General features: G+C 41.2%; 1 protein-coding gene across 11 annotated transcripts in view; it reads left to right on the top strand.

The window, feature by feature from the left end:
• Window positions 1-17,991, top strand: part of ARHGAP22 (Rho GTPase activating protein 22) — a 153,740-nt gene that overhangs the window by 79,049 nt on the left and 56,700 nt on the right. The window contains exon 1 of one of the 11 annotated variants that reach the window (XM_048946115.1): window positions 12,639-12,896. The exons of the other annotated variants lie outside the window; for them this stretch is intronic. Within the exon in view, the coding sequence (XP_048802072.1) occupies window positions 12,845-12,896 (52 nt within the window). The 5' untranslated portion in view covers window positions 12,639-12,844. Of the gene's footprint in view, window positions 1-12,638; window positions 12,897-17,991 lie in introns of those variants that run through there. 11 annotated transcript variants of the gene reach the window in all.

Genomic DNA, 17,991 nt, shown 5'->3' with positions numbered 1-17,991 from the left:
CCTGGAGGAAGAAATTTCAAGATAAAGGTTTTTTTTTTGTTTTGTTTTTTGTTTTTTTTTACTGATCCAAAGTGATTTTTGGGTTGGATGGGATTGTTGGATGGAATAATCCAAGAAAGGTGGGAGGATCTGAGACCCCTTTGATCCACTGTGGGCTATCCATGGTGTGCTGTGTGTTCGTGCTTCCTGCTGAGGGCTATTGGACACCCTGAATTGCAAGCTTTGAAAGCAAACCATGCTGCTTAGAAGAGGCAGCCTTGTTGCTTTTTGCTATCCACAATTCCTGTGCTGGGCTGCTCATGTAACATTGGTCGTTGCCAATTCAGCACTGCCACACCTATGAGAATGGAAAGTTTTGTTTGGTGTGCCAGCTGCCCTGGAAATATCTGAGTATGAAAGAGACATTAGGATGAAATAATCTATTTACTTTTCAACAAATAAATGTATTTTAAATAGATTTTTTTTTAGAAGATCCAGGGACTTCTGGTTATTTGTAACTTAAGGAGGAATTCAGTTTTAGTGCTTTTTGGGTGAAAATATTAACTGCATCAGTAGTTTCTGTAATGCTGATGGCCTGTGTGTATGAAAAGACAGAGCCATGTCCATCCAGACAGCAGCAGTGTGTTTGGCACTGTCCTGGAGCTTGCCTCTCAGGAGATCATTTGTCTATTAGAGGGAGAACTCCTTCCTCAATGGAAGGAGTGGGTCAGTGAAGTACGACAATCAATATAACTCTTAAAACTGACATACACTTCCTTATATAGTTAAAAATGTACCTGTGTTTAATATATAAACACGTGAAGGTGATGAAAGAACTGACTCTAAGAGATTTTGACTGAAATTTGTCATAACAGCAACCAAGAAAGATTGGAGATAAACACTAGAAAAGAATGTTTTAAGGGACAGGGAAGGAGAAAATCCTTATTCAGTGAAACTGTAGACATCAGTAGCAATTTATGCCAACTTCCCTACTGTACAGTGATTCTGTGAAAGCAGAGTCTACTCACAAGCAGTGAGGTATGTAGATGGAATAAAGCTGCTAGAATACAAGACCAAAGTGAAGTCAGTCTTTCTAACTGTGACCCAAGGGGGAATTTTGTTTTTACTAAGACATTCTTTTCTTATAGTGCCACATTGATTTGTTAATAATGTAAGAATTGAGCCTTAGAGGTTCATTTTTTGTCATGAACTTGCAAGTGGCATGTACGTGTTGTAATGAAGGGTTTTAATAAAGTTGATTAGGAAATATGCATAGCTCTCTGCCAATTACACCACTTGAAGCTGGAGAAGCTGCAGAGACGAAGCTGATATGGCTTCTAGTGAGGGCTGATGAGAGATGTGAGAGTGTTCAGAAAGAGGAAGGTAGTTGGAGTTCAGAGAAGCATAGATTCTACATTGAATTGTTATCCTGTTGTTTTCACATAGCACTGTATTTTGTGTAAACCCAAAATGCAACCCCAGTTGCTAAAGGTGGGAGAGACTTTGCAGGCAAGATAGCTTTACCTAACTGCTTATATGAGGCTGCATATATGCTGTATAGTAACAGAACAGCTGTAAAAGCCTGTCATCTTTTCCATGTATTCTTTTATGAGCTCATTGCTGGTTCTCAGGGAACAGCACTGAAGTAGTAAGTTGAGTAGTGGGGCATTGAATTGCTCACTGTATGTGGTGATACGTTGAGTTTGCCACAGGGATTAAGGCTGGTTGGGGGGCTGCTGTGTTCCTGTTCTGTCTAGCAGTGTTCTGCCGCGGCTTTCATTAGTTGATCTGTCTTCAGCCCATACCCCTAGTTGGGGAAAGTGCTTTGGATCTCCAGATCCAGTCAACTGGTAGTTTGGCTAAAAACTACAACCTCTGTGTTCACAGAAATTAAGGTTTTTTTAGTTTTAATAAAATCAATTGGTTCAGACGTGTGGCAGGGAAAGTGTCCTGCCTTAAGTCTGGGAAGGTGTTCAGCTGGGCCTACGGCTTATAGTAGTGTGACAACATGCAGGTACTCTGAGCAAAGTAACATGTTGGGAGGGTGCTAATTCTGTGAGGTCTCTTATTTTGCAGTTCAAATTGTGCTTTTTTTTTTTTTTAACTGCTTTTATCACATACAAATTCCTTCCTAATTATCCATTCTCTGTCATCTTTTGCAGTTGCCAGGATTCATTTTTTCCATAATGCATGCAATGTTTTAATATAAGATACTGTTTCTAATGGGCTGTATCTCTAGTGGTTATTTTTGTCTTGGTATCCAGTCTAGGATTCTTTGCTCTACTTTGCTGTAGTCTGCAGCACTTTTACTATCTTCAAATGCTATTGCACTTTCCTTCTTACTGATCTTTATAAAGATGTTATCCGAATGCTAAATAAAACATTACAAGGTGTATTCTCTAGGGAGAGTGAAATGTTGGATGTGTCTAAATGAAGTAGACCTTAATGCAGACAAAAATGTAGATACAACACCAGAAGCACAGCTGCAACTAAAGCCTATACTGTATGGCTTGTCAGAAGAGATTTAATGTGCACTGAACAGTTGACAGTCTGAGGCTGTTTCAAAAATTTAATTTGATTTTGGAGCTGTTGGTAACAAGGATGCAATCATTTGATTCAAGTATTCTTCTGATATAAATTATTTTGATGTTTCAGTTGTACTAAAAAAAAAAAAAAAAAAAACAACAACAAAAAACCACCAACTCAACAACAACAAAAACAAGCCAATTTAAAAACAACAACAAAAAACCACCTCACCCCCTCAAGGCTTTAAACAGCAAGTTTTATTTTTCACTCAGATATGGTCTGCTTATATCATGGCAATTTTATGTTGAATTAGATTATCTTTTCTCCTGCAGCCGGCATGAGGCTGATGTAAACTCTATTGTGTGTTCTCACTAATTTGACAGAAATGTGGTTGTGTCTGTGCCTGATCTCGCTCAGTCATGCCTTGTTCAGTGATTTGGTAGCTTACAGAGCCAGCATTCATTTTTGTGGAACTTCTGCCATTCTAAGCAAGGCAGAAATAGGAAGCTGTCATCTTCTCCATCTCGCATAAGGAAAGCTGTGGCAAGGGAAACAAAGCCATTTTTCCAGCAGAGTGCAGAACTGGTGTACTCTGTTGGATCTTCTTATTCTCTACTGACTCCTGTACATTGCTTTTCTGACTTGGTGTGCTGTGTGCAATAACGCCTTTTCAAGGAGTCCTTCTGACAGTTTGGAATCCCTCTGGCAATGTTTGTTTTCCAGGCAATTTAAGCTACTGCATAAAGAATTGAGGAGCCATGGGATATGGTACTCAAATGAGTTCTGAGCATGTTGCCCCTGCTCTTTTGTTTTTTCTCCTCTGCTTATTTTATAATCTCGTCACATCAACCCAATCCATTTTGCTGAAGTGTTTTGCAGTTTGTAAGCCAGTGCTGCCTCTGAAATCCATCACATTCCCCACCTTAATATTAATTAGTCATCTTTCAATCTCTTACATTTTTGTTTGGATGAATGGTCTGGCTCATGCCAGTAATGACACAGATTATTCCTCTTTCTTTTCTGCCTTCTTGTAAAAATACAGCTTATGATAATGTTAAGGTTTATAATTAGTTGGAAATATACTGTCTGGGAATGTAAACTTGACCCCATTGTTTAAAGGCATTGTCAACCCATGTCAATTTCTTTATGGTAGAGTTAGCACAAGGTTTAGAACAGATTAGTGCCTATACAGCAAACCCTCTGTTAAGTGCACAGATAAATACAGCAGAATCAGGGAGCCCAGCTGCAATGACAGAACTGTGCTAGGTCCTGCAGGCCAAGCAGCAATCTTAGCTCTATTTGGTGGGACACTGGAGTGGGCCAAACATCAGCAGTGTTCCCAGGCTGGGAATTGGCCTCTGGCCTTAGGCTTGGTGCTCTGATCCAAGAGACATCTTGTTCCTTACTCCTTTTGCAACAGTTCTGAAGACAGGTTCAGCAGTGACACCTGTAGCTGAGCAAGTGGCTCCATGACCATGGGCTTTGGGCAGACAGTGCACCATGGTGCTTTTTTTGCTCTGTCAGCCACTGTGCAGTGTCAAGGTAGGAATCATGATTCATTCTCAGCTGATGTACTACTTATGGCTGCTCTAGTTAACATATCATAAAAGATCTGAGGAGAAAAGATGACTCCAGAAAGTTTTCTCACGCTTCTTGGTTGCAGCAGCACATCTGGAGCTCCTAAAGATAGCCAGCTATGGCTCAGAGCCATGAATGGCAGGACTGAAGATGCAGACATCCTGGTGCTGTGCTCTGAAACCTCACTGTGTCCATGTACTGGAGGAATGGGGAAGAAACAACAAAGCAAGGAATCTAGATTAAGAAGGTAGGAAAATGTTCTGGGAGCAGTTGTCTTCATTCTGAAAGGGGGTTTGACATTTGTCATGGTGCAGTCATACACATAGACCTGTTTACACTAGCAGAATGACCAAGATGTTGACAGTCCTTATCAGTGAAGCTGGCGGTGTGGGAGATAGAGCTGTTATGTGAATGATGGATCAAAGTAGTTCAGAACACAGAGACTGGAAATGTTTCCTGCTCTCCATGTCAAGCTCCAGTGGGAAAGGAGCTGTCTGAGCCCCTTTAACAATGTCAGCTACAAAGTCTTTCCTGAGCAGAGGAGAGCTCCAAAGGGCTTCATCCAGAGAACATTTAGAAAAGTGAAATTTTTTTTTCCTTCTTTTCCTTACCTGCACTTTTTTTTCTAGGAAAATAATGATCTTTGGGGAGGAGATCTGGGGAAAGATATTGGTTTAGGCTTCCTTGGGAAAATTAGAGAAGTTGAAATTATTTTTCAGAAAAGCAACAACAAAAAAATCATTTTGGATCATCCCTAGGCAGTTTGCTGACTTCTAAACAAAATGTTTTTTCATTTAGCTTTGCACTTACTTATTGCTTTTGTTTAACTTTTATTTTGCTATAGATCAGTTTTTAGATGAGAAACACATCCATCAGCAGAAAAAAAAAGTTGAAATGCACACATAATTTTGTATTTTAAGTGGCTTTAATTTTGGTCTTAACTCATTTGCACAGAATTAAGAAACACTTCCAGTCTTCTTGAAATGCCTCTTGGAATGCCTTTTATCTTTTCCTTTCTTCTTTTTTTTTTTTTTTTTTTTTTCTCCCCTCTCCTTCTGCAGTTGCAGAGCTTTCATTTTCATTTCTTCTGGCTTCTGTTCTATTGTGGAGATGACTCTCTGTGTAGCAGAGCCTGAAGCTGACTGTACATTACAGTACTCCTTTGTGGTCTCCAGTCCACAGAGCTGCCTTAGCAGCAGCTGTGCCAGCAGCTAGGTATCGTTATCTGTCTTCATGTGATGATTTTGCTTAGTGTGGACTGTGGGGTGTTGTGACAGTATATCTTAGGCTTTGTTAATCTAATCTGTAGGCATGCTAGTGCACTTCTTCAGTCTGTGCTGCTATCTCTGCCTTATCCCTTGGAATCCTCCTGGTGTATATGTATTTCTGGAGCTCATGTAGTGGGTCTAAAGCTTTCATCTGTAGTTTATGCACAGGAAAGAAATGGGGCCAGATTCTCAGCTGTGGGTAAATTAGGCATTGCTGACAGCATAAGATCTGATTGACTTCTACCTACTGAAAATCTTACCCTCTATCATGACTGTATCATATATATTTCCCCTGCTGCACCTTGCAGTAAAGGCAGCTTTAATTTGACTGAATCAGCCTGTATTCTAGTTGGGACAATTGTCTGCTCTGAAGAGAGGGTGTTCTCCTGCTTTCATCTCGGGTAAGAGAAAGGGAAAGCAGAAAGCTGTCTGTTGAATCCTTCCTTTGAGGAAGAACCATCAGAATAGAAAGGATCTTGGCCTAGACTTGGGGCTAAAGGGAGGAAGGTCACAGACAAGCAGCAATGTATCGCTTATCTTTGGCTTACGATGGGAACCTGCAGTGTTTGTTTCCTCATACTTTTATTTGAAAAGGAAAACTTCTATATCAGCTTCCTGACCAATGGAGGACTGTGAAAATGCAATACTGAAGGTATTAGTGCCTTGATGCCCCAGCTGGGCTGTAGCCTAGATTTCAGCTTGAAGCCAGTAAGTTGTCAAGGCAGACACGAGGTACATGAATAAGCATAACAAGATGATCAAGACTCTGTTTACAAGTGTGGCTTGCTTAAAGCAGTGCTCAAAACACCTGAGGAAACAGGAAGAGATTGTAATTAAAGGCAGCTTTGAAATTCAGTATGTGGTTGATTTGCATTTTACCATTTATTCTTCTCTTTTCCCTTTCCTCTAAAAGCCTGGGGAGGTTATCATGGTGATGCTGGGATCATTTTGCTATATTATGTATGCCTGAGGTATACTGTGGAGCAGCAATTGTGTAATGGGGATGAAAATCAGAGCTCACTTCAGGGAGAAAAAGAGCCTTTCTCTTAACTGCTGCCCCTGGCTATCATCCTCTTGATGGCACACGTGGGGCAAGGTTGTGTGTGACTTACAACCATCACTGCTAGATGATGCAGCAAGAGACTGCTTGATGCTGGATGCTTGCTCTTGGGTGATTGTGGCTATGGAACTTCAGGATGAAAGATGCTCACACAGAACCTGTGTTACTAGGTTACATTGCATGTGCAGTCATTTATTTGACTCTCATATCCATGTCTTTGTTTTTCTTATCCTGTTTGGGGCAGAGTGGAGATACTAGTGCTAAACTCCTTTGGCTTGGAGGACTAGGAGTGGAATTGCACCTGTGCTGAGGATATAAGCAAAAGCTCTTTCCCTCTCATTCTAATGTTTGCAGGATTACAGTGATTTATCCTGTCTTCTACCCTGTGTCTCTAGAACCATGCTTTGTGCTCAGTTCCACCAGTAGAAGTGTATTACTCTATCAGTATTTTCTAACTGTAGATCTCATACTTAGTGCCATAGCTACATTTTTGTCCTCATTTTGTTTTAGGAACCTACATAATTTCATTTATGTCACTTCTGAAGTGAATTAAGCAAAATATAACAAGCACTCTTGTCTATACTCTTGTCTATAAATATTTCATGGCAAACAAATTGTGGGGTCTCATACTCAGTGCAGTAGTAATGTAAGGGCATGGGTAACTATTGAGCTGCTTGTCCCCCACCCTTTTGAGCATATTTTTCTCAAACATCGTAGGAACAATCACATAGGAATACAGATTATTGCACTTCATAGAAAGATACAACTTGGCCTAAAAAATCCTAGCATCACAGGGAGATGGAGCAGCTCAATGATGGCTGTGTTTTGTTGTGGCTGAGATATGGGCTGAACTGATCCTGAGCGAGGAGGGAGAGCAAGGATTCTTGTGCATGTTTACAGGGGAGTCTGACACAAAATCTTGGGTCCGGCCTATTCAGAAAACCTGAATCCGCCTACTTTGAGATTTGACTTCACAAAGGTCATAAAGACAGACTACTTGCTCAGATGACAGAAATGCTTAGGTCTGGATTTACGTATATCTTATTGTGTGTGTTTTCCTTTAAAAATCCTAATTCTGAATACCATAGCTATGTAAAACTTGTAGCTTTAATTAATAGATAACAATATATACATATATTTTTACTGATTGTGGATTTGAAATAAAACTGCCAAGTAACATCTATATAGGCTCAGAAGCTAAAGATAAAAATGAAAAAATCCTGATGATTGGAAGCCATTCTCATGATTTGGTCAGCTGAACTGAAATTTGTGGAAGCCTGGGGTGGCAATGATTCAGAGACCAGATTCTATGTGAGCTTGTTTTCAAACATAAGTCACTGCTATTTCAAAGACCTGCCATTTAAAAATGAATTAAGATTTAAAATGCTTTCTGGAGGTTTTCACTGGACTTCCTACAGTATCGTAGTCTGCTGTATCAAGTGGCTGTTCAATGCATTGCTTTTAAACATAAGAAGCCCTCATAAGCAGAATAGGGAAAAAGACATTAAAGACAAATAGTGTCTTTGCTTTTCCCCCTCACCTGTTAAACCAGAGGAGAAAGGAAAAGTGAGCCAAATTCTGTAGTCTTTATGCAGGGAAATTCCCATCAGCTTCAGTGAGAATACAGAGTCAGGCCATAGTTTAAGTTAATATTTATTTATTTATAGAAGTTAATATAGAATTAAATATCTGATGATATTTACAGACTACAGACACAGGGTTTTGCAAAAAGTGGCCGGGGGCAAAGACATGCCTGTAAGTTAGTGGACTTCTGGCAAATTCCTGCATATTCCAGCTTTCACGGTTCGTAAATCCTCACTTTGTTGGCACACACACTTGCTTGAACGTGACTTTAGAAACACAGCCAGTGCTGCTTGAATATACCCATAGTGCAGGCATAAACTGTGCAGCCCTTAAAACCTGTTCTGCTGTGGGATAGATAAACATGAAAGGTCTTAGTGTTCTGCAAATGAATCAGCCTTAGCTCATCAGTGAGTGCCTTGATTTAATGAAGCCATAGTATGTTAATGTTAACACTGCAAAAAAGCAGTAATGTTACAGGCAGCCGTGCTAACTAGATACAAGCATTTAAAAGCCCAGGCATGAGCTCTTGGCTATCTGGCCATAATTAATGATGACAAGTATGTTGGAAAAATAATTATTTTGCTTGCTTTTAAAGACAATTACTTGCTCAAGGCAAGTGAGGGGGTGGGATTTATGTGGTTGTAATAAGCATATGGAGATGGCATCTTCCCAGGAGAATATTGTAGCCACAGGATCTTTTTAACTGACCTGAAATTCCTTTGTTCTATAGATACAATTTATGTATGTGGTCACAAACTAAAATGACCCTGCTTGTATTGGGGCAAACTGCATTTTAAGCTGCTGAAAGGAGAAAAAGCAGCTTTTATCAGCCTAATCAGCAACAGACAGAAATTTCTCCTTCATCATTTGTGGCTGTACAGGCAAGAAGAAATCTTTATAAATGGTCACCCTGAGAGTTTACTTTTTCCATCTGATAAAACAAAAGCAGGTAATACAAAGGCTCAGCCCAGCCTGCCTAACAGCAATCAATTGGTATCCCTCTGGTCAGCACTCACAGAGCATGGCAGCTTTTGCCCAGTGAGGACTGTGCCATCCCCTGGCAAGCACCACGTTGGCTGCAGAGCCCTGGCCCCTTCCAGTCCCAGACTTGGTTTTGAAGGCTGAAGAGAAAACTGCTTCTCCATTGCTTGCCTCTATGGTACTGGGTGCTGAAGGGCATCTGCTGCACCCTCAGCTCCACCTGCTGTTCCACCAGTCACCAGTGTCTCTTGCATTTAAAGGATATGAGAGCCATGTGATCTTACCACATAACTGTATCATGAGTTGTAACAGTAAGACAGAGTATTGCTGCTTTGTTCTCTTTGAGTTTCATGCTAAGTTTGCCCAAGTTGGAAATTACAGCAGAAAGTCCCCCAAGACTGTAACTTGGATAAAAATTCCAACATGTGGCCACAGCTACCTGCTTTAACCGAAAGCCACAGGTTCTGTGCCTGTTGTGTATCACTTCACTGTATCACTCAGATGGTGACATCTTCAGAGGCCACTGAAGAGAGAAAGGGAACCAAAACCCCTATGTGTTGCTCACTTATGCGCATTCAGAAGAATGCCCTCTATCTTAATCCCTTTTTATCTCTTCATAGTACAGAAGATCACGATCCCTTTCTCTGATTCTCATCTTGCAAAATGGGGGAGATGATGATGACTTTCTTAGTAAGGCAGCTTGAAACCTAAAACTGAAACTTGTTACAGAAAATGTAGCGTTAAGAGTCTTAGGTGCTTTTCTCTGCTCTGGCTGGCTCATTACAAACAGCAAAGATTGTATGCTCTGTGCACTCTGCCATCAGTGTCAGTTTGTGTTTTTGGATTGTTGACATGTAACAGAAAAATATTTAGATTTCTTGTAGTCCCAATTATATCTAGTCCTTTCTGAAAGTGTTACTATAGGAAGCAGACTAAAAGCTGGGTGAATGATGCATTTAAGGGTTTGGATCCAGTTCAGTCTGTTCTTGATGTCTGCAGATTTTTGTCTGGATATAAATCCTCATCTGATCTCTCTGTTCTGGTTGCTCATTAGGGGAAGTTGTGCCAGGGCACCAGAAAAATTCCAGAGGGAGAAGACTAAACAGTTACCGCATTATAAAGATGCCAGGTCCTAGAGCCTCTCAAAGTGATCTGTGTCAGCAGGAGGTGGGGACTGGAATAGAGCCTTTACTTCATTGCCTTGGATTAGAGAGAGAAATGTTTAAATTCAAAGTTGTCTCTGAAAATTGCAAGGAGAGCAACCTCTGCTTTTAGCTCCAAGGACAGGGTTGGAAATGAGGCAGAACGTAGAGGTACTGGAGCTGAAAGCAGTAGGATTTTGTGCAAGGTCATTAAACGGCCAGTTTTCTCTGCAGCTGGAAGGGATTACTGCATTAGTCTAAATTTGACCCTGGCAGAGAAGAGAATTCCCTTGGGGTGCTGTGGTTTTACTGGGTTTTTTTTTTTTTTTTTTTTTTTTTTTTTTTTTTTTTTTACTGCAAGCAGAAAGGCACATTTTCTTCTGCAAAGTCTTCAGCCTGTCAAAGTCTGGGGAACATGTTGGCTGGCGAAGAGGAAGCTGAAGGAGAAAGAGGACGTTCTGTGGGCTCTTTTGGCTTTATGTCCTTTCCCATGTACCACACAATGACAGTGGAGGGAAGTGGCGAGTGGGTGAGGGATGAACTCTATGAGGATAACACTGAGTTTCCCTTCAAGGTAACTAGGTTCTAGTATAAATCGTTTTGGTTTGGGTCTTTTAGAAGGAATGAGTAGTGGCAGAAAGTCCCCCCAGATGTTTCCATGGAAAAAAATGAATGACATAATTGTGTTAGATAAGAAAGCAAATTTTGAGTTGTATTTTTTTCTTTGATGACATAAGATATTACGATTCAGATATTATTTTCAGATTAAATATAATGTAGATTAAGTTCAATAAACCAATTCCTTCCCTACTTACACACTGTCGCTTCTTCCAGTCTTTGGAGGAGAAATGTGTTCCAGCTAAATATTGTCTGGTGTCAGATGAAATGGATGCAGGATCTCAGAGTATCAAAGGTTGGAAAGAAACTGGAGATCATCTGAAGCAAACCCTATGCCCCAGCAGGGCTGCCTCCTGTATACGTGTGCACATTAATATGAGAAAGACTACTGTAGTTTCTGGAGCAGAAGGTGTTGTTATACCTCCCAGAGCAGGACAGTAACTGGCTTGCCTACACCCCCCTTCCCACCAAAGACCCATCCTAGGGTCCAGCCCCAGCCTGCAGTGGTTTACAGGCAGCAGTCACCCATAACTGATGTGGCAAGGGAGCTTGGTTTGGTATGATTGTGCAAATGATGCAGTAACAATGACATGTATCTAGCACTGCAGGATTTATGAACGCTGAGCTATGATAAAGTTTCTCAGTTTGCTTTCAGAGTGAGTTTTCCTTCAGTATAGAGGAAATTTGGCTTTCCTAAATGAAATATTAATGCACTGGTGGCAAGCAACTCAAGAGAAAGCCCTGCTACTAGCTGTCTGTGTTGTGCGGTGCAGCCTTAGTTTCTACAGATTTCATTATAGAGTTATGTGCTCTTATATATTATAATAATAATACTGGTTCCATTCAGATTATTTGCTTTGCTAATCTAGAAGGCTGACTTCAAATTCAGTCATACAAGGTGCTATAAATGTTATCTCCATGAGGCAACTGGTTTTCTTGCACCTCAGTGCAGTGATGACTTGATAGTATCCTGAAGACTGGGAACAGTAAAAGCCAAGTGCTGAAACACTCATGGAAATTCAGATCTTTTGCTTTTGCATATTTTTCCATGACAAGTGCCTGGGCTTTAGGAGAGTGAATCTCATCTTCTGGTTGATACACCCAAGCTGACTTGAAGCACTGAGAAACTGTGCCAAGCAGTAGCTGCAGTTGAGTGAAGTTTAGATGGATAACTGGGAGAAGCACTGGCATGGGTAAGCGTCATTGCCTTTAAGTGTTCTACCCCAACTTTATGCAATTAGAAAGAATATGAAGTCAGCATCGAGCTACTTTAAGTTCTCCAGGAAGGCAGCAGAAGCAACGAGACTGAATTTCCAGATTGGATCATCCCAGTTGAATAGAAGCAGGAAATATATTTGTAGTCTTTGGTCTTTCAAAGCAGTATAGCGATGTGAGGGAAAATAACCAGCCATAATAACAAAGCGCAAAGTAGAGAGGTTAAGCACTTGTTCTTATTACCCACTGCCCAAAGACCTCAAACATTTTTACAAATGCAAACATGGCAGCATTGTCAGCTCCCCTGAAAGGCAGGGAAACTGAGGCATAGAGTAGTGGGATTACTACCTGGATGAAAGCCTCCTGATGATTTAACTGCTTAGCAAGTCTTCCAATGTGTAAGGACAAAATCAGGGGATAACCCACTAGCATAATGTGAGAGATGAGTTTTATAGCTGTTCATTTTTCATTCTGGACAAGAATTAGTTAATAGAAGCAAGTTTTTACATTATCTTAAACCGGTGGGTTTTTTTCCCTTTTTTCCCTTCACAATATGTTGTTGCTTGCTGTAGCAGCTGAGTAATGCAGAAGTTCTGCCTGAAAATAATGCTTCCTCCTTATATGATATTGCACATATTGTCATGGAAATTGTCCTCATTTCCCCCGAGCACACTTTAAATAACTCGAACAGCAGTGCTAATGAGCAGAAAGATATCTGCAATCCCCACCGTGCAACTTGACATACTTTATCCCACTCTGAATTCCCCTTGCTCATCATTGAACATTTTAAAGATCTGGTATAATAATTTGCTTTCTCGCTTTGGTCCAGTCATTTTGCTCCTAGCACTTGGTAATAAAAGGTCAGCTTTGGCTGAAACCTCAGTGTTGCAGCCATGCCGTTTTTTACTGCTAAATACCTTAAGAAAAGCAAGTGTCTCCGAAAGGGTAAGTCGTATTTTTTGGTGTATTTGTTGTCTGTTTTGCTTTAAATTTCAGTAAAGGATTTATTTTGAATTAAGAAGCAGTGGGAATGGATCTATTTACACTGTCAGTCGGTTAGCACAGGGGTTTTATTATGCTGTATGCATTTTTGGTTCAAGATACAGTGTATGTTATTATCTTGCATTTTACATTCACTAAAGCCGACTAAGCGAGAGATTGCTTAACCCTTTAAACATGAAGCATATGTTCTGCATGGGGATGGAATGTCTAATGCAGAACCAAACAGGAGCAGAATCTGTGTGTGTTTGTTTTTCCAGATAAGTTATGTAGGCAGCTAGATAATGCTCCAGTATTTGTGTTTTTACTGACAAAAAGATTTATTTTTTCATCTGCACTGAAATAATAACTTTAATAACGCCAAATGAAGGAAGTGCTTGCTTCCTCCTAGCATCTTTTGTTTGCAGGGTTACCTGAGTGCATGATTTCATGTAGATTTTTAGCTTGCTTTTGTGATGTTTGCTGTGTGGACTTTTCCAGGAAAGGTGATTGTTCTACTTCCAGGTAGATATAAAACTGAGAGCAGTTTTCTTGTAGCACTGTAAAAATTAATGATGTGATTAACTCCTAATAGGGAAACACTTTCCTTATATTTTTCTTGTTCTATTTCTTGTCTCTTTACTATGACATTTTTCTAGTCCAAATAAGGGCTCTGTATAAAGGAAAAGAGCTGAGACGTACTGATCAAGGGAATCTGAGAGATGCTTACCTGGAGAAGCATTTATGTTGGGCATTTTCCTTAGAAATAATTTCTGAGGCATAGCTAGGAGGTTGAAGAGCAGGTTTTCAGAATCACAGAATTGTAGGGGTTGGAAGGGACCTCTAGAGATCGAGTCCAACCCCCCTGCCAAAGCAGGTTCCCTATACCAGGTCGCACAGGTAGGTGTCCAGGCGAGTCTTGAACATCTCCAGAGAAGGAGACTCCACCACCTCCCTGGGCAGCCTGTTCCAGTGCTCCGTCACCCTCACCGTAAAGAAGTTCTTGCGCATGTTTGTGCGGAACTTCCTCTGCTGCAGCTTATGTCCGTTTCCCTTTGTCCTGTCTCCACGTACCACTGAAAAGAGACGGGCCTCATCACTATAGCCCCCACCCCTCAGATATTTATTAACCTGGATCAGGTCCCTCTTAGTCATCTTTTCTCAAGACTTTCATTTTGGGTTTCAATCTGAAGAAAAGGTTTTGCAGGAAAACAGTTAATTATCTTTATACCAACCTTTGTTTTTCCCAAAGGATTCTTATTAAAAATGGGATTACGTGGGAAGTGGTAACAGCTAAGATGTGAGAATTGAATTTAACTGGCTTGTAGTCACTGGCACCAACTTTCAATATTTTTATTGAGCAAAATTAATGTGTGTGTACACAGATTTACACAATCATCAGGATTTTTTAAGGATATAATCATACCAACAAAGTTTTTATTAGAAAGATGGATACAAAAAAAGTCTTTATTTGCTTTTTTTTCTTAGTTTTGTTGTATGCATACATGTACAGGACAGTCTTCAAGGAGGCGTAGGACAGTTTTGTTCCCTCTGTTTTCTCTTCTGCTTCAGGTACTCGACTGAGTGTTACTACTTTCTCTTACTGCACGTGTCATGACAGCAGTGTCTCTGTAGACAGATGATGACTGAGAGGTGTCTGCCCTACTTGTGTATGAAGTGGGCATTGCAGGAGGGGGCTGTTATATGGCCAGAAAGGGTAATGCTATTCTGTCAAATGCAACTTGAAGATAATTATTTATCTCTGATGCCTCTTATGATATGTGTGCATCCTACTGAATGCTGTCTATTGGCTGTAAGCTGTTCCCTGCCCCACTGTAGTTGATGTATTAGACACAGCAGGGTGTGGAGGCTTGGAGCTAAGCATTAGACATCCAACATGAGTCAGTGTGACTCTAAAGGTTACACTTGGAATCTGGGGAGCAGTTTCTCATGCTTGATCCTTTGCCTAAGAGCTGCTACTCGCTGCTGCTTTGCTGCAAGGATTTGGTATCCTTGGAAGATGTTACTGTGTGAGAGAGCTCAGCCCTGTGAACCAACAGGAGAGGGGTATAAGCTGTGGCTATAAGTCTGGCCTAGATGTGACTACATCTGCTTGGAGCCATTGTCAGTATCACAGTGCAGCTGCTGCAATCTGCCTAGCCCTATGGCTCATCCTGGGGAGAATGACTTGTGTGGGCAAGGAGAAAGGGAGGAACAGGGAAGAGCAGCTTGGTACCCAGCCTGTGCAAGGAACAGAGGCTAAGAAGTGATCATTTTGAAATCAAAATCAATATGGGCATAAATTGAAATTTTAAAAGGTTGCTGAGGCAGTTGGCCTAAAGCAAACAGCCGTAATCTTAGTGAGTCATTATCGCCAGGAAAATCTTAAGCTAACTGAGCACCCCAAATAGATTTTTCCTAAAAACATCGTTCTGAACCAAAGGGGGGTACAAGGTGTTGCTTCTCTGAGCCTGCTTCCACCAAAATATTTTTGTGAAATTCATCTGGTCCAGGCATGTTGGCATGGTGCATAACCTGCACAGTTTGATGCCCATTCAGCTCTGTGCTAACCTTTTTTGCCTTGTTTCCAGGACAGCCTGGGAAGGGATGTGCCAAATCATTGAGGCAGAACTGATGTGCTTGGGTAGGGAGTACTGAGCTAGCTGGGTGTATCCATGAGCTGTTTAGCATAAATCTGTCACCCATGTTGCTTTGAACAGATTGTGCTCCTGACGGTTTTTGAGGCACTTCCCATTCAGTTTCTTCAGGCAATCCCCTGTAACTCCCTTCCAGACAGCACTTCACTTGCAGATTTTTTTACTGTGATCTAAGTGGGGAGATTTCCATTCTTCCCAGTAAATAAATGTGGTCGTTAAAAAGGCATTAAATGATTAGGGAGTGCCCTTAGGCATAGCTTCAGAAGTACAGTTGCATAAAAGCTGTAGTCGCCACAGGCTCCAGTGGGTCTGTTCTTGCTTGCTGTTCTCTGTGCTTGTGAGCAAAAGAGCAAAGGAGCAAGAGCAGTGATATGTGTGATCTCTTTCCCACAGGTTCAGATGGCCTAGGGACGAGAGCTGGGCTGTGAACGAGGTTTTGGCCAGAAATGTCAGTCATATGGGAATCAGTCTTAATAAGGAAACTCTTCCAGATCGATACAGACAGTGGCCAGCAGAGCTGGGAACTAGACCATGATTCCCCAAAATCTTGTTACCTGGTATCCCAGGCAGTGCAGGGATTCCTCTCTTAGATTTTTGGACAAAGTTAGCTCTATGTTATCTGAAGATTGTTTCTCCTGAGGTGACCTTTATTCTTACTGTGCTCCATTTTTTTCTCTTCATTAGCAGGATAGGCTAGGAAACTTTGTGGATTAGTTTTCTGCTTTTTTTTTTTTTTTTTTTTTTTTTTTTTTTTGTGGGGAAGTTGAGTGCTTTCAGATACCTGTGAAATAGCACAGGTAAGCCAAAGCACAGCGTTCTCTCATGTTTTGCTTTGTAAACTGTGCTATTCCTGTGAAGATTTCCCACAGGTCTCATTTGGTGATGCATCCTTAGCCTACTCTGGTAAAACTGCAGTAATGACAGGTTCTGGAAAGACACAAGTAACAACTCACTTGTTTCCCCTATTGCCAGCGTTTAGCAACATCAAACTCCTAACAGTTACACCCCCACCCACACTAAACAAGACATCAAAACAATGAAGAACATTTATCACTACCTGCAGCCTGTTGTTAAAACTGTTCCATCCTAAGCCCTCCTACATTAACATTTCTTTCTGTCTTTGGCTGTTCACTGAACACTGGCTCACAACCCCTCAAAATTAGAGTGTAGAATACCATACGGTCAGAATTGTCTCTGATCTGGTGAGTCTCTGTTGATTTTCTCTTACTCTTGATTTCTAATGGAGAAAATAAGTTTCAGTTCTGGCGAAGCCTTTTCCTCTTTAATGCAAAAATAATAATATTGCATGTTTTATTGCCAACTTTACTGCAGCTGTAGATTTACAAGACTTCAAAGCTGGATGATTAAGACACAGTTTTTATTTGTAGCCAGGCAAGCCAAAAAATCTCGACTTCAAAGGACGGGGTGTTCTTTAATGTTGTGGGCTTCCTCTTTGTGCTTAGAAAATGAGGTTGCTGGGGACGATGCCACATGCAGCAAACAGGCCGCATAGCTGCTGCTCTTGGAGGAACTGTTGGCTGCTGCTGCTGCCTGGGAAGAACAGAGCACACCCAGCAACGTCAGGGTGCTTGGCTGCTGCTTGGGTCTCTTTGTGTGATAACGAGCTATAGGACTTCAAATGTATTCTGTTGCTATGCTCAGTGCTTCTCTCTTGGTAGACCCCCGGGGGTGAGGACAAGTGAGATTTGGGCTTGAGCTCTGCTGCATCACCTATTTCCTGTGCTGGATTTTCTTCCTCCTCTGATGTGCTTGCAGTGTGGATGATTTTATGGGTGTTAGGAAGAGGCAATCTCAGTGAAAATAAGTGTTCAAACCCTACAATGTTGTGGTTTGAAGGGAGTAGGGACTGGAAGTAAAGGTGCTTTACATCTGACAATCATGTGAAATGAAGCCCTCGTGTAAGTACTTCGTCTGGTCAGCCATGCATCACCAGTTCAACCTAGTAGGGCTGAGATGAGGGAAGAGCAACTTGATAGCTTCATCATTAGAGGGACGTAGGGATTGTGATGCAGCTTTATTTCCTACTCTGCAGCTCAGACAATATAACATGACCCTTTTTGTTTTCTTTTCCATGTGTATGGTGTTTGCTCTAGTGAAGAAAACAGAACAAGAGCCTCATGATGAGGCATAAAGTGGGGCTGGGTTACTTCTTGAACCATGCAGGGTATTATTTGCCAGGAAGATTCATCAAGAAATTAGACTTAAAATCCCTACAAATAAATTCCTTTCATACTCTGGGAATGTAGCAAGATACAAACACATTGTGACGCTGTACCTGAGATCAAGGCATGTTTTGGTAGAAGCTGGTGCAGTGTGGGTCACGGCTGCATGCTACTGTGTTGAGCAGTTGGTGACTCTAGGAAGCAGAGTGCTGAGTTCCATGG

This window comes from Lagopus muta, chromosome 5 (genome assembly GCF_023343835.1).
Source record: "Lagopus muta isolate bLagMut1 chromosome 5, bLagMut1 primary, whole genome shotgun sequence".
Lineage (NCBI taxonomy): Eukaryota > Metazoa > Chordata > Aves > Galliformes > Phasianidae > Lagopus > Lagopus muta.
This window is presented reverse-complemented; position numbering and strand designations above follow the sequence as displayed.